General features: G+C 47.5%; 1 protein-coding gene across 1 annotated transcript in view; it reads right to left on the bottom strand.

Annotated features, from left to right (window-relative positions):
* Positions 1 to 335: 335 nt before the first annotated feature.
* LOC8033657 overlaps positions 336 to 14,429 on the bottom strand; it is a 51,223-nt gene continuing 37,129 nt past the window's right edge. The window contains exon 2 of the mRNA XM_029991015.2: positions 336 to 528. Coding sequence (XP_029846875.2) covers positions 336 to 528 — 193 coding nt within the window. The remainder of the gene's footprint in view (positions 529 to 14,429) is intronic.

The raw sequence follows: 14,429 nt of genomic DNA, 5'->3' as shown, positions 1-14,429 counted from the left end.
CTCCCTCTCCCCCTCATACAGCATTTTGTCAGCCCCCCCCCCCCCCCCCCCCCCCCGAAACAAAATCCTGGCTACGTGCCTGAAGCACGCAGACAGATTTCAGGTGGCCATCGTTCAGACGACGATATATAAAACACACGAAAACGTAGTGTTAGCGGATTTCACGATGTGGGAACTCTCAGCGACTGGCAAGTTACACCCTAAAGCGGTTATTGTAACACACTTTTTTTAGGCTTACGGCAGCTCTTTTTTATGTGTTGATATTTCTGGGCAGGCTAGTTCAGTTAACAACGAGGGAATCTGATGGCGTTTCTGGACGAGTCATCTCGTTTCTCTCAGAAGGACATTCCATCCCGGAGCAGGGCGACCTTTTCACGGCCCCTCTGGACACACTTGCCCCACCAGGAGCGTCGGTGGCACACGTCCTGCTTTTTGAAGGTGAAGCACTTGGTCTGCACGATGTTGAAGTACAGCTTGCCCACCATGTGCGAGGCCGCGTTGTTGCCCATCTTCAGGCAGGACCGAAACCTGGATGCAGAGCAGAAAAAGAAACATTGCTCGAGAACCATGGTTTGAGAAACATTGCTTGAGAAACATTAGAGGTAGAAAAGGGGGAAATGGGAGGGGTCAAGCGAACTGGTTGATGCTCAATGTGCGCATATAGCTAAAATAAATCCTGGAGGTACCATGTGCCAAAATCAAATATTATTTGACATTGGAAGTTATTTCTTGAGTTTTATGAACTCTTCGCGATTTCTTTTTTATGGTAATTGTTTAAGAATGGTAAGCATGACCACAATTGCGTAACTAAGAATTAGTTATTGCCATGACTGCTTTTTTCAAATTTTTGAATATCGTAGAAAAATGTTTTATTACTGCTACTTGTAGTTTTGTTGCTATATTGAGCAGCGTGGAACATCAGTAATTTATTCGAAGTGAATAGCCATAAATTACGAATAATTAACTTATTATGATTCTGATAAAATTCTAAGCTTAAATCTTCTCAAAGTTCTAAGGAACATTTTTTGGTGCTGATATTCTGAGTTAAGTCAATGTCACAAATATGATTTTCCCTCTTAAACTTTCAGTCGCGATGCCCATATTTGACTTTTTAAGTTTTGCTTCACTGTGGTTAGAATATAAGCCGTGATATGACCGATATGTTTCTATGCTTTCTCGTTTAGCATAAAGATACACGAAACACACTTACAAGCGACTGTTGCTTGATTTTTCGTCCAAATACTCTTTATGTTTCTATCAAGCATAGCGCTTCAATTTCGGCTAATCTCGTCGAAGCAAGTAGGTAGAAATAGATAGGAACCAAAACGTCGACCGGTACTAGGAGGATTTCAGAAGGTTACTTTTCATGTTTTTCGCACAAGCTTACGTAGCCATAGTAAGTTGTCCACAAATATTAAATTCTAATAGCGATAATATAACGGACTAAAAAGGTGCGCGTGTCAGCGAAACGTTGACTGCTATTGTAGGACTTCCATTAATTTTATTTTCGACTTTATAAGGATCTCCCAAATTTATATTCCCGTTTATTGCCGCGGTTCCAAAAACCAGCCGTTTTATAAAGATGGCCTCTACAATTCAGCATGCATAGTACCCTCGTATAAAAGCACAAAATTACACATTTAGTTCAAAAGAGATATATTAATTAACGCATTGGATAGGATAGGCGAAATGTGAACGTTGTTTTTATTGTCGAAGTAATGATCACGTGACGCCTGCATCGTCAAATGGCGAGGCCGTTCTTCGCAGGTGCCCTCATAAATAGCAGGCGAGTTTCTGGCCTCGCAGTCTGCTTCAATGTTTTGGCGTCTGCTCGGACAGTTCTGGTGCCCGACCGAGGGTCTGGCCGCATATTAAGAGTCCCTCCTCATCGGTCTGGAATGACTTTTAGGTTATTTTCGTTGCCTCTCGTATATATTATTGCCTTCTCGTTGCTGGATTGAGAAAGGAGGTGAAGTGTTCCCAACAATCGTTGAGTTCGGCAGACGGCTGAGTCGATAACGAGCCCGCACTCGCGTGTTCTTGTAGAAGAAATGTCTGCTTCTGACAGGTTAGTATTGACTAAACCCGTTCTCTTTAGACGGCTCGGGCGGGCTCTCTGGGCCTGTGCCCAGAACATCGAGTGCAAAAGTCGGGGAAAACGGACACGAAAGGCCGGAATAGTGCTGGAGACTGCCTCTTGGCGATAATATATCCTTTTAGGTTGAGCTATTATGTACCAGAGAACGTGTAATTTGGAACAAACATGTTTAGGCGCAACAATTGTGGCTCATGAAGTTGATGTCGATTTCTTTATTTTAAAATGAAGAAAACTGTTCGTAACATGTTTATTCGGATAGCTCTTCTATGAAGCTCCTGGGTATGATCCCACAAGACTGGGCTACGAAAGTGATACAATGTTATGTTATTGTTAGGCTGCCTGTGTTTTAGTATACTTTCGGGAATCATGGCTAGGGGCTAGGGCAGGAGAACAAACAACATGCTTGAATAAAGGCTAACAGGTTACACACAAGCACTGAAGCACTTTGAATTTCGACTTTGGTATATTGATCCTGCCAACAGCCAATCGTGTTCGGGCTTGGGTCGAACTAGTAAAGCAATCTGCGAAAGCCGATTATGGTAAAAATAATTCCAAAATATAATATTGCGACTAAACTATGGTGCCTAAACAAAAAAAGACAAAACAACTTGCTATTTTAATAAAACGTGGTCTTCTCCAGGATTAAAGCAACCGTCAATGTTTTAGAGCGCAGCTCTTAGGGGCCCGTTTCCGGCTTGAGCGGCGTCGCCGTCGGCGTCGGCGTCGCCGTCGGCGTCGCCGTCGCCGTCGGCGTCGGCGTCGGCGTCGGCGTAACCGCGCGGTGCATCATGGGAAATGTCCCATAATGCACCGCGCGAGCCCCCCACCGGGGTCACGTGACCTCGTGGGGGGCACGTGACCCCCCCGGGGTCACGTGACCCCGGTGCATCATGGGAAATGTCCCATAATGCACCGCGCGAGCCCCCCACCGGGGTCACGTGACCTCGTGGGGGGCACGTGACCCCCCGAGGTCACGTGACCTCCCGAAGTCACGTGACTCCCCTGAGGTCACGTGACCCCCTCCTCGAGGTCACGTGACCCCCCGAGGTCACGTGACCCCCGCCGATGTCGCGTGACCCCCCGATGACGTCATCCTCACTGATGACGTCACCGGCATCCACATCGTCATCGTCATCATCACTGATGACGTCACCGGCATCCACATCGTCATCGTCATCATCACTGATGACGTCACCGGCATCCACATCGTCATCGTCATCATCACTGATGACGTCACCGGCATCCACATCGTCATCGTCATCATCACTGATGACGTCACCGGTATCCGCATCGTCATCGTCATCATCGCTGATGACGTCACCGGCATCCACATCGTCATCGTCATCATCACTGATGACGTCACCGGCATCCACATCATCATCGTCATCATCACTGATGACGTCACCGGCATCCACATCGTCATCGTCATCATCACTGATGACGTCACCGGCATCCACATCGTCATCATCACTGATGACGTCACCGGCATCCACATCGTCATCATCACTGATGACGTCACCGGCATCCGCATCGTCATCGTCATCATCACTGATGACGTCACCGGCATCCACATCGTCATCGTCATCATCACTGATGACGTCACCGGCATCCACATCGTCATCATCATTGATGACGTCACCGGCATCCGCATCGTCATCGTCATCATCACTGATGACGTTACCGACATCCGCATCGTCATCGTCATCATCACTGATGACATCATCAGTGACGTCACTGATGTCGTCACCGGCATCCGCATCGTCATCATCACTCATCACTCGCTGATGACGTCATCATCACTGATGACGTCATCAGCGACGTCACTGATGACGTCACCGACATTCGCATCGTCATCGTCATCATCACTGGTGAAGTCATCAGTGACGTCACTAATGACGTCATCGGTACCCGCATCGTCATTGTCAGTGATGACGTCATCAGTGACGTCAGTGATGACATCATCGGCACTGGGGGTCACGTGACCCCCAAGGTCACGTGACCCCCCACTGGTTAGTTTAACCCCCCCCCAGTGCCCTTCCCTCCTCCTCCTCAAGAGCTGCGCTCTAATTCGGTGTTACAGGGAGTTGTAAGCGGCTTCCATTTTTTTCTCTGCTTGGTTGTTTTGCTTAGTTGAATATTTGTATGATCCTGGCATTCGTAATAATTTGTCGATGCTGGTTGTTGAGCAAATTTGTAATGTTTTTTTTAATGTTTTACCTAATTTACGGAACTTCTTTTGATCAAATGGTACTTGGATGCTTGCTTCTTTACATGTAACTCCAGTATAAGTACTTAAAAGAAAACCAAAAGCGACCCGAAGTGTTTTAAACATATGAGATGTGTTTGGAGATTAATGTATACAACGAAAATTATCGCAATATTTTTTGAAAATTACTTTTATCATCGGTGGAACAGTCATAATTTTGTTTTTATTCTAACGTCTGTACGGCGCCTTTGAACAACACCACCTGGACAGAAGGCCTCCACACGCGTCATCATAGTCAGATCGATCGAGGCGAGAGATTGGGCACGAGTGCTGCGTCAGTGTTCGGCTGCGGCTCGTGGCCAATCAGCGCGTCGAAGGTCGGGCTCGGGTCCAATAGCCGACCGAGCGCGATCCGACTGTGACGACGTTTCATAAAGGAAGAAGAAACCATGCGGAGGCCTTCTGTCTAGGTGGTGTTGCTTTGAATGAAATCTGCCGACGTAGTCTATGTGCTGTTTGCCCAATGCATGATAGAATATGCAAAATCGTCTTTCATCTTAACTATTTTTTTAAATCAATTTTTCCGACTACCATATGTCCTGAGTGTTACTTCGTTGCTCCTTTTTGTATAATGAATTGATATTAAATATTCAAGTTGTTTAACTCAAACCTGTGCCTATCTTAAATGCTCTCCTCGAGATACTGTATTTAGAATATCTTGGTAGTACAGTGAAACCCGTTTAGAATGAACTCACGTACAGCCAATATTTGTCAATATCTTACTTACAAAAATTTAAATAAAAATGCATGTAAAGAGTACTTTGTATATAACAAACAACCTATTGGCTATGTCGAACTCTTTCCCCCCGGGGTAGGCTTCCAAAAACGCGAAAATATTCGTCTTCTAGCCTTTTTCTTTCACCAAAAAAGTAGGAAAGAGAGAAAATTCCAAAGGCTCACGTTGCGAACAAAATTGAGCGAAGAGAAGCGAATCAGAAGGGGGAGAAAGCTAAACAATACTCTGTGCACGCACGCACAGCAAAAAACAACAAAAATACTTTTCATCCCAAAATCGTAGTCCACGAAAAGAAGAAATTCAGAAGGGGAGATAAGCTAAAAACACAAACTCTGCACGTATGCAAAAAAAAAAACAAAAAAACTTTTTAGCTCGTTGTTACAAGGCGGGAGCGAGGAGATAAGAAAGAAAAATAAGTTCTCGCCTTACAACGAACGCATCGTGAAAGTTCATTATAAATAGTTTTTGCTATATCGAATTACTTGCTATATCGAACTGATCGTGGCGTTTCCTGCTGTTCGTAATAAACGGGTTTGACTGTATTTGCTACTCTAACTTGATTCTATTTCTCACTATCTCGTACTCAGTTTCTCAAATACATTTTGCAACTTTGGAAAAAAAATTTCGCCAGAACAATCTTCGGAAGCATGGATCGTCAGACTCCCGGGCAAAGCTGAACCGACTGCAAAGTTGGAGCCAGGCGACCGGACACAAAACAGGATACAGAGCACGAGCAAAACTTGGTCTCCAAATGCCAACAAAAGATTAAATGGACAGTCTCAAGAACGCCCCCCTCTATGTGTCCTCTTGTCCACTTAAATTATTTGTTTCAAGCTTGTTCTTCAACGGAACTTTACTATTGGAGCTAACGAAGTTCTGGTGACGTCATCCGGATATCACACTCAGACCTCACCTTCTGCTTGGAGCTAGCAAAGTGCTGATGACGTCATCCGTATTTTACAATCAGATGCCACATTTTATCTGGAGCTAGATTGGTTACGTCAGTGGAGGATTGTGAAACCAAACCTTGGTACGATCACAATAAACCATTTTCAGAAATAGCTGGTTCAAGGGGTTTTAAGTATAAAAATGCCCTAACACGTTCTTATGCGAGCACAAGCACTCTCTCGGCCAAAAAAGCTAGATCCTGCTGACTTTATCGAGCTGCAGTGACCTAGATCGGGCTTCGCCAAAGCTCCTTGTGGCTTAACCTTTGCTCCAAAACTTGTTCAAAAGCGTTTCTTTCAATTCCTTTGGAATGCAGGCATTGTTTCATTCTGAAAATCTACAAAACCATGTTTCCGCCAGGTGGAGTTTTTAAAGGGGCACTGACACCCCAAAGGTCGTACTCTTTTTTATTGTCTAGAACGATGAAAGTTGTAGTCATAGACTCGCAAAAAAAACCGCATTGCAAAAAGAAATTTCCCCCCGCGCGCGCGCGCCTTTTTATTTTTGGCGTTTATATTTCCCGCGCTCACCTCCTTGCTTCTTCTGATCGGTGACGTCAAAAATCAGGAAATTTAGAAGCTTTGTAGGCGACATTTCTATAACATTTAATAACGACAATCGTAAAACATGTTTTTTAATGCAATGACGAACGCACTGCGGCCTTTCTTTTTGAAATACCAAAAATCAGATTTCGGTGTGATGTCGCTTCCTGGATTTGTGTTCTCCTTCGGAAAACTTGGCGGCGCTCAAGCAGAGGCTTATCGCCGAGCCGGGGAAAAAACCGGTTTTTCCCCGCGCCGGCTCCCTTCTATCCCGCCTGCTCACCTCCTCCTCTCTTCGGGTCGCGGTAGCAACGGCGCTTTGCTTCACAGCGTGGTGCGGAGGTCCGAAAGAAAGTCGAGTCGCAGGAGACCGCAAAATTTGACTCACTGCACTGGCGCGGATCGCGCGGGAACTTCAAATCTGGCATTTGGAAATTGTTTTTTTAATTCACAAATACTGAATTCCCAAGTTTCGAATATTGAGGGTAATGTCCCGTCATCATTTTCAATCGTTTCGGATAATAAAATAAATTACGATTTTGATGTGTCAGTGCCCCTTTAAGAACTAGTGGATTCGGATTCTAGAATCTTGACCATCTTGACCTCAAAGTGTCAATAATTGTTTGAACTGGCGCAGAAGGGGGTAGGGAAAGTGTTTTGGGAACGATTTTAGGGGCACTTTCCAGTGTTTATTTATTTTTTCTTTTGACAAAAGCTCTGCGAGACAAGTATTTTAAGTAAGAGAAACAGCACAAGCGGTACTTTCAAGATGGAGAAAACAGCTCAGAAAACACGGACTACGAAGAACACACACGGCAGGACAGCATTTTCCTGTCCTGTGTGTTCCTCTTCGTAGTCCCTGTTTTCTGAGCTGTTTCCCCCATCATGTATAACGTCAACCAACTGGCCCAGTTCTCCACCTTATTACTAGTTTCAACTGACTGTTTATTGAAACAACAAACACTATTTATATACCCAATCGGCTTCACAAGAAAGAATTAAAATTATTTATCTGTTAAATGAACAGTCGGGACACTTATGCATCTGTCACCCCCATGCATTCTGTTCTTGAATGACTCATACAACTCTCTCGAGATCTTGTTTCTTAACTTCCACAGAATTTTTTTTCCAGTTCAGGGGCATAAGTGCGTATATCGCAATGAACAGCCAAGTTGCCCGAAGGGGATTTCCTTACTGACAGCGCATGCTCTTGTGCCCTGTCATTGACGCACCTGCCCGTCTGACCTACATATGCCTTACCGCAAGTCATGGGAATTTCATAACGACCGAGGAGGCACAATCCACGAACTGCTTCGAGTTGCTTTTTGCACATGCCACCCTAATTTTTTTTTTTGTTGTTGATTTTGTGGCAGAGACCAGATAGCTTTCTTGGGGCCGAAAACACCCCCTCCACATAAAAATGCGACGCCACCCTTTTTAGGTTGCGTGAAACTTTGTATATGTGAGCTGTGACGACGGGTTTCTTTTTTTCCCCCCTGGACTTGGGTTCTTCCTTGTCATTCGTTTTTCTCTTGATCTTAGAAACTACTGTTTCGGCCATCCCCCAAAGAAGATTGGGTGTATGAATAGTTTCTGTTGTTTCAATAAACGGTTAGTTGAATGTAGCGCTCGTGCTGTGTTTCTTACTTTATGTCCTTGTCTGCTGGCGCTTTTGTCAAAAGGAACGAAGTACCAACTAGCCCCTTTCTCAAGATTGATCTAGTGTTTCCGTTTTACCTTCTTATTTTTTATTTTATTTTGGACAGTTTGAATGTACAAGTGCTCCTTCTCGCCTTTGACCAGGGGGACAAAGTAATTCGATCTTGGTCGTTAATCATGCTTTTGTCCTCGCGAGTGGATGTTTCTCCTGAGTGTGCACGCGTATCCCGAACTCGCGTACTCATCAACAAGTCTGGCTGCCTGATCAAGTTCTAGCTCGGCTTTTATGAATATGCAATGCCGGACGACATGTCAAGTGCCCCGAATCGCCGCGGGCCATATTACGAACATATTGCGGAATGCGCGCTCCATGAGCCAAGCCTGCCGTCAAACTAAAGCACGGCAGCTGCAATGTCACCAATACATGAGTCCTGTTTGCTCCTAAAATATTTTGGTACGCCTCGTGTTGCATATCTCAAGTTATTTCAGAGCAAACTTAAATTGCAGCAGCTAAGGCGATTCTTAAAGGTCATAAAGATCACACCAAAAGGGATTTTAAGGAAGGTGATCACAAATAGAGCACCCCATTCTGAATATTTATTATTATATTACCTGCTTGTAAATCTTGCCAGGTATCTTCGTATGTAATTCAATTATTTTTTCAAAGCATTTGTACTCTACTCAAGATAGTTCGTACTAAAAGTAACTTGAATGCTACTCTAATACATTTTCAAATGGGTATTTAGTATCATAAGATACTAAACGTATTTAAGATAATTATCTTGAATACTTTTGTTGAGCATTTGGTACGATACTGTTTTAACTAAATCTGCACTTGGTCGGATGCACGCACCCTTCGCACTTCATTGGCATAGAGGAGTATATTTTTAAAATGTATTTATAAATTATAAAATTTGGAGCGTCACCGCACTTTGAATTTGTGATTTTGTCTGGGTGAATTGCTGGCCCATGCCTGTGGTATTGATGAATACAGCCGAAAACATGTGGCACAAAGACACGTTGTAATTGAGGGGATGGAGAAATGGAAAAGGTGAATGCACTAATTATTTCAATGATTTTCTTAAAAAAACACACAATAGCGCAGAAGAGCACGCCAAATAACCTATAAGTTTCATATCTTAGGTTCAACGCCAGAATCTGGACAATGCATATTTATTTACACTAAATACCTCTATAAAGCCCCCTCCCCCTTTCCCCATAGATAGTAATGAAGTGCACAATACAAAAAAGTATATAAAAATCGCTGGAATAGCAAAATAAAAATGATCATAAGAAGCAAAAACAACATTTTACAGAAGCTAAACGAGCGAAAAGGTGTAATATAGCCAAATACAGATATAACAGAAAAGAGGAAAACATAAAGGTTATTGGCCCTGCACACGGACTCATAAAAGTTTTTCAAGATGGGCTTTTGCTGCTATATGTGCTTGAACTTAGAGAAATACTGCATAAATATACGAGCGACATATGTAATCCGTCTGTTTTGTATTAATGAAAGATAATCGATCGTAAGGCAGTCCTTGCTAACTGTTTGATGGATTGAGGGCCCGTACCGTGAGGACAGGGTGTAGCGAGCCAGGGTGCGACCGACACGTTTCAGAACACAACAGAGGAATGAATTTAATCAAGCAACAACAAGTAAGTACAGCGAGGGGGCGCCACAGGAATGCGGCAGACTATTTACAAAGTCAATAGGTGGCGACCTCTACATCTCCCCTCTTTATGAAAGATGAAAGATGGAGGAAGCCTACTACATAAAACTTCACAAATTTAAACGAGTCGGCCGAACAACACGTCGGCCACTACGAGTTCGCCCAACACCGTCGCTGTCGGTTGGGACCGGGACCGGCTCAGTGGCAGGTGGCGGCCCTGTCGGGCTTGCGGGTCGTGGTTGTTCAGGAACCAAGACGTGTTGCACTGATTCAGGCTGATCTTGTAGTTGTGCCTCTCCACCGAAAGGCACGAGATGGCGGCGGTTTCGCTGAAAAACACCACCCCGTTCTGTTTCCACAATATAACTTCGTGGTCGTTGAGCAGGACTCAACACTGTAGCGCGCACTTGATCAGGTCTCACCCAGACTTGCTCTCCGGTTTGAAGTGACGGCAGGTCCCTGGCCGCGTGACGCCGGTTGTAGTCTGCAGCCTGTTGTCTTTTGTAGACTAAATCATTGCTGGCAACCTTGTCTTTCACTGGCCAGTTTGGACGGAGCTGCTCGTCGCGCTTAGGAACTCGGGTCTTCAGCTGCCTCCCCATCAAAAGCTGGGCTGGGCTGAAACCGTTCACTCCCGGGGTGTCTCGGTAGCTGAGGAGGGCGAGATGGGGGTCATCTGCCTTCCGAAAGAGGTCTTTCACCGTCCGGATCATTCTCTCAGCTTCTCCATTAGACTGGGCGAAGTGAGGGCTGCTGGTGATGTGGTCAAACCCGGAAGATTCAGCGAAAGATGTGAACTCTCTCGAAGAAAATGGTGGACCGTTGTCAGACCTTACGCGCTGAGGAATTCCATGGCGAGCGAAGATGCTCTTGATCACGTCGATGACAACCTGAGCTGTCGTGCTTCTTAGCGTTACAACCTCCGGGAATCGGGAGTAATAGTCCACCACCAGGATGAAGGTTTGTCCGTTGAGGTGGAATAGGTCCATGCCGAGCATTTCCCACGGACGACCGGGGAGAAGGGTGGAGACCAGCGGCTCCGACAAGTTCACACGAGTGGAGGCGCACTGTTCACAATTGGTAACCATGGAAGTGATCTCCGCAGTTATGCCTGGCCACCATACCGATTCTCGAGCCCGGGCTTTGCTACGGTTAATTCCCTGATGTCCCTCGTGCAGCAGCGTCAGCACTTGCAGCCTCAGTGAAAAAGGGATGACTAAGCAGGCACCCTTAAGAAGAACACCGTTGCAAACAGATAGTTCATCCATCACGGCAGCATACTTTCCGAGATGCAGCGGTAACTTTGACTTCTGCGGCCACCCGCGCTGGCAAAAGGAGATCAGTGCACTGCACTCGCCATCAGAGCCTTGTGCTTTCTTCACATCCTCCAAGCTGACAGGCAGTACTTCGGAGGTGCTGTCAACTACCTCTGTGGCAAAAAGTTCCACAGTGTCCAAAGGACAGGGTGCCTTTGGAGGAATCCGCGACAAGGTGTCTGCTGTAGCCAGCAGCTTTCCAGGCACATAGAGCATCTGGAACTGATAGCGCATAGTCTTGAGCCTAAGTCTCTGTACCCGCGGAGGTAGCATGTCAAGCTCCATCTTTCCAAACAGCGAAACAAGGGGCTGGTGGTCCGTCTCCACTTCGAAGTTTATACCACGAACGAACTCGTCGAACCACTGGATGGCCCACGCCGTCACCAATGCCTCCTTTTCCGTTTGACTGTATCGTTGCTCGGTGTCTGTCATTGACCGCGAAGCGAAGGCGACCGGTCGACGTTCTCCCGACGGCTGAGTCTGCAGCAAGACGGCACCGAGTCCAAAAGAGCTTGCATCTGCAGAAACCGTCGTGGCATACGCCGGGTGGTACTTGGCCATGCAACGGTCTGAAGTGAGCAGCTCCTTGATCTTTGCGAACGCTGCTTCTTGTTCATGCTGCCAAGTCCAGCTCGTAGTTTTGTTCAAGAGGACTCGAATTGGGGCAGTGACGTCAGAGATGTGAGGCAGGAATCTTGCTAGGTGGTTTACCATCCCAAGGAGGCGCCTGACGCCAGCGATGTCACTCGGTGGATCCATGGTCCGGATGGCTTCCACTTTGTTGGGATCCGGCCTGATGCCTTCTGCCGAAACAATAACTCCCAGGAAGGAGACCTCGGAGACTCCAAACCGGCACTTGTCTTTGTTCAACGTGATGCTAGCTCCTGCTAGCCGCGACAACACCTGCTTGAGCCGAGCGTCGTGTTCCTCCTGGTTACGTCCAAAAACGAGAATATCGTCGATCATATTGGCGACGCCTTCTTGACCTTCAAGGATTCTGGCCATTTGTTTTTGAAAGTACTCCGGCGCCGAGGTGATGCCGAAGGGGAGTCTACAGAAACAATAACGGCCGAAAGGAGTGATGAAGGTCGTGAGCTCCTGCGAGCCGGCTGCCAGCCTGACCTGATGGAAGCTTGCTGTGGCGTCCAACTTCGAGAAGATGGCCGCGTCGCCCAGGAGACCAAGGACCTGCTCGACTGTCGGCAGGATGTGGCGCTCTCTGAGTACCACTTCGTTGAGCCGTGTCAGGTCGACGCAGAGTCGATACGCTCCGGTAGGCTTCGGGACGATGACGAGTCCGGAGCACCATGGGGTTGGTTTGTCGACGCGACGAATCACTCCGTCGCTCTCCAACTTATCTAACTCGTGCCTGACGACCTCTCGCAGCGGGATGGGAATCCGACGAGGTGCGCTGAGTGAAAATGGCACGGCGTCTGGCTTCAGGCGAATGGTGTACTCTTCCTTGAGTGTGCCCAATCCGCGAAACAATTCGGCATGTAGTGTTGTCTCGGGAGCATCCACAGCACCTAGGAATTGTACAACCTTGAGAGCCTCAATCGCCGGAAGACCCAGAAGAGGTACGGAAAGGGAGTCGATCACATAGAGCCGCTGAGAGCTTGTCTTCCCTTGCCACTGCAGTCGTGCCAGATACGACCCCAACACACGCAGCGGTTGACCTCCGGGTCCTGTCAGCAGGCTTTCAACCTTGTCAAGCTTGGCCGGCACGTTGGGAAAGTCACTCGGTACGGCAGACACTTCCGCTCCAGAGTCCACCTTGAATTCCGCGGTGTAGTTATTCACGGTGACGTCCACGTACCTAGCTTTAGCGGATGTTCCCACAGCGTGCATCTGGACAGAGCCGAGCTTGCCTTGCTTGACTTTCTTTGCACGGCACACTTCGGCGAAGTGTCCCTTCTTTCTGCAGTAGTTGCAGAGCGAGTCCCGTGCTGGGCAGTCTGAACGCGCGTGAGGCGCGCGACCGCAAAACGAAGAGGCCGAATACTCACAAGGATGCCCTGCTCTGGCTTGGGCTCCGCTTGCACGAGCTGCTTTGGTGTCCGAGCGCCGACGGGATGGAACTTTATCTTTTTTCGTAGCGTCGACTTGGACTGCACGGGAACTCTCGTTGCTTGGCCGCGCAGACGCTTTCTCTTTATCGGCGTCTTCGGACTGACGTGCCTGGGTCCAGGCTTCAGTGAGAGTTAACTTAGCGTTCCGACACAGCTGCTCCGAGAGACGCGTGTCACGCAGGCCGACGAAAAACCTGTCACGAACTAGACGCTCTTCTATCGCCGCTGACGGGTAGTTGCAGAACTTCACGAGCTTACACAGCTCCGCGTAATAGGCATCCACGCTTTCGTCAGGTTGCTGGATGCGTTTGTGGAAACGCGAAGACTCGTAGAGCTCGTTGGCTGGATGCACAAAGTGCGCCGTAAAGCGAGACACCACTGCGGTGTACGAGGCGAGGGACGCCGCGTCGAGCGAGAACGTGTTGAGCAGCGGACGAGCTTCTGGACCCATACAGTAGAGTAGGGAGCGTACCTGGACGTCTTGAGGCGCTTGTCCAAGCCCAGACACGGTGACATAGTCGTCGTAGCGGTCTCGCCACGTCGGCCAAGTCCCGACGTTCGAAAAGTCGAACGCGTCCGGCTGCCGCAGATTGACGCCGACCCACTGCGGGCTGGATTCCTTGGACATGATTGTAGTGTCCTGAAGGCTAGCGTCGAGGTCGGTTCACTTCTGACACCATGTTTGATGGATTGAGGGCCCGTACCGTGAGGACAGGGTGTAGCGAGCCAGGATGCGACCGACACGTTTCAGAACACAACAGAGGAATGAATTTAATCAAGCAACAACAAGTAAGTACAGCGAGGGGGCGCCACAGGAATGCGGCAGACTATTTACAAAGTCAATAGGTGGCGACCTCTACACTAACGACCTTTGGGGAACAGTGATAAACGAGCAACTTTACGGCGACGGGACGAGTCTTACAACTGTACACACATTTTTAATGCTGCGAGGCCATGGTCACCGATAACGTACGTGAGAACAAAAAGGCGTCTCTTTGGAACGCCCGGTCTCCAGCACGCACTCGCAGCTTTTTCCCCGTGCCCTGGCTGCACGTGCATGCGTGAAACAATAGCCTCCTATAGACCGTTCCATTAGGGTCATAGCAGAGAGGGTGAAAAGAA

Source organism: Ixodes scapularis, unplaced genomic scaffold, assembly GCF_016920785.2.
Source record: "Ixodes scapularis isolate PalLabHiFi unplaced genomic scaffold, ASM1692078v2 PGA_scaffold1__304_contigs__length_218370807, whole genome shotgun sequence".
In the NCBI taxonomy this organism is placed as follows: domain Eukaryota; kingdom Metazoa; phylum Arthropoda; class Arachnida; order Ixodida; family Ixodidae; genus Ixodes; species Ixodes scapularis.
The sequence above is the reverse complement of the archived record's forward strand: the minus strand, read 5'-3'. Positions and strand labels throughout refer to the sequence as shown.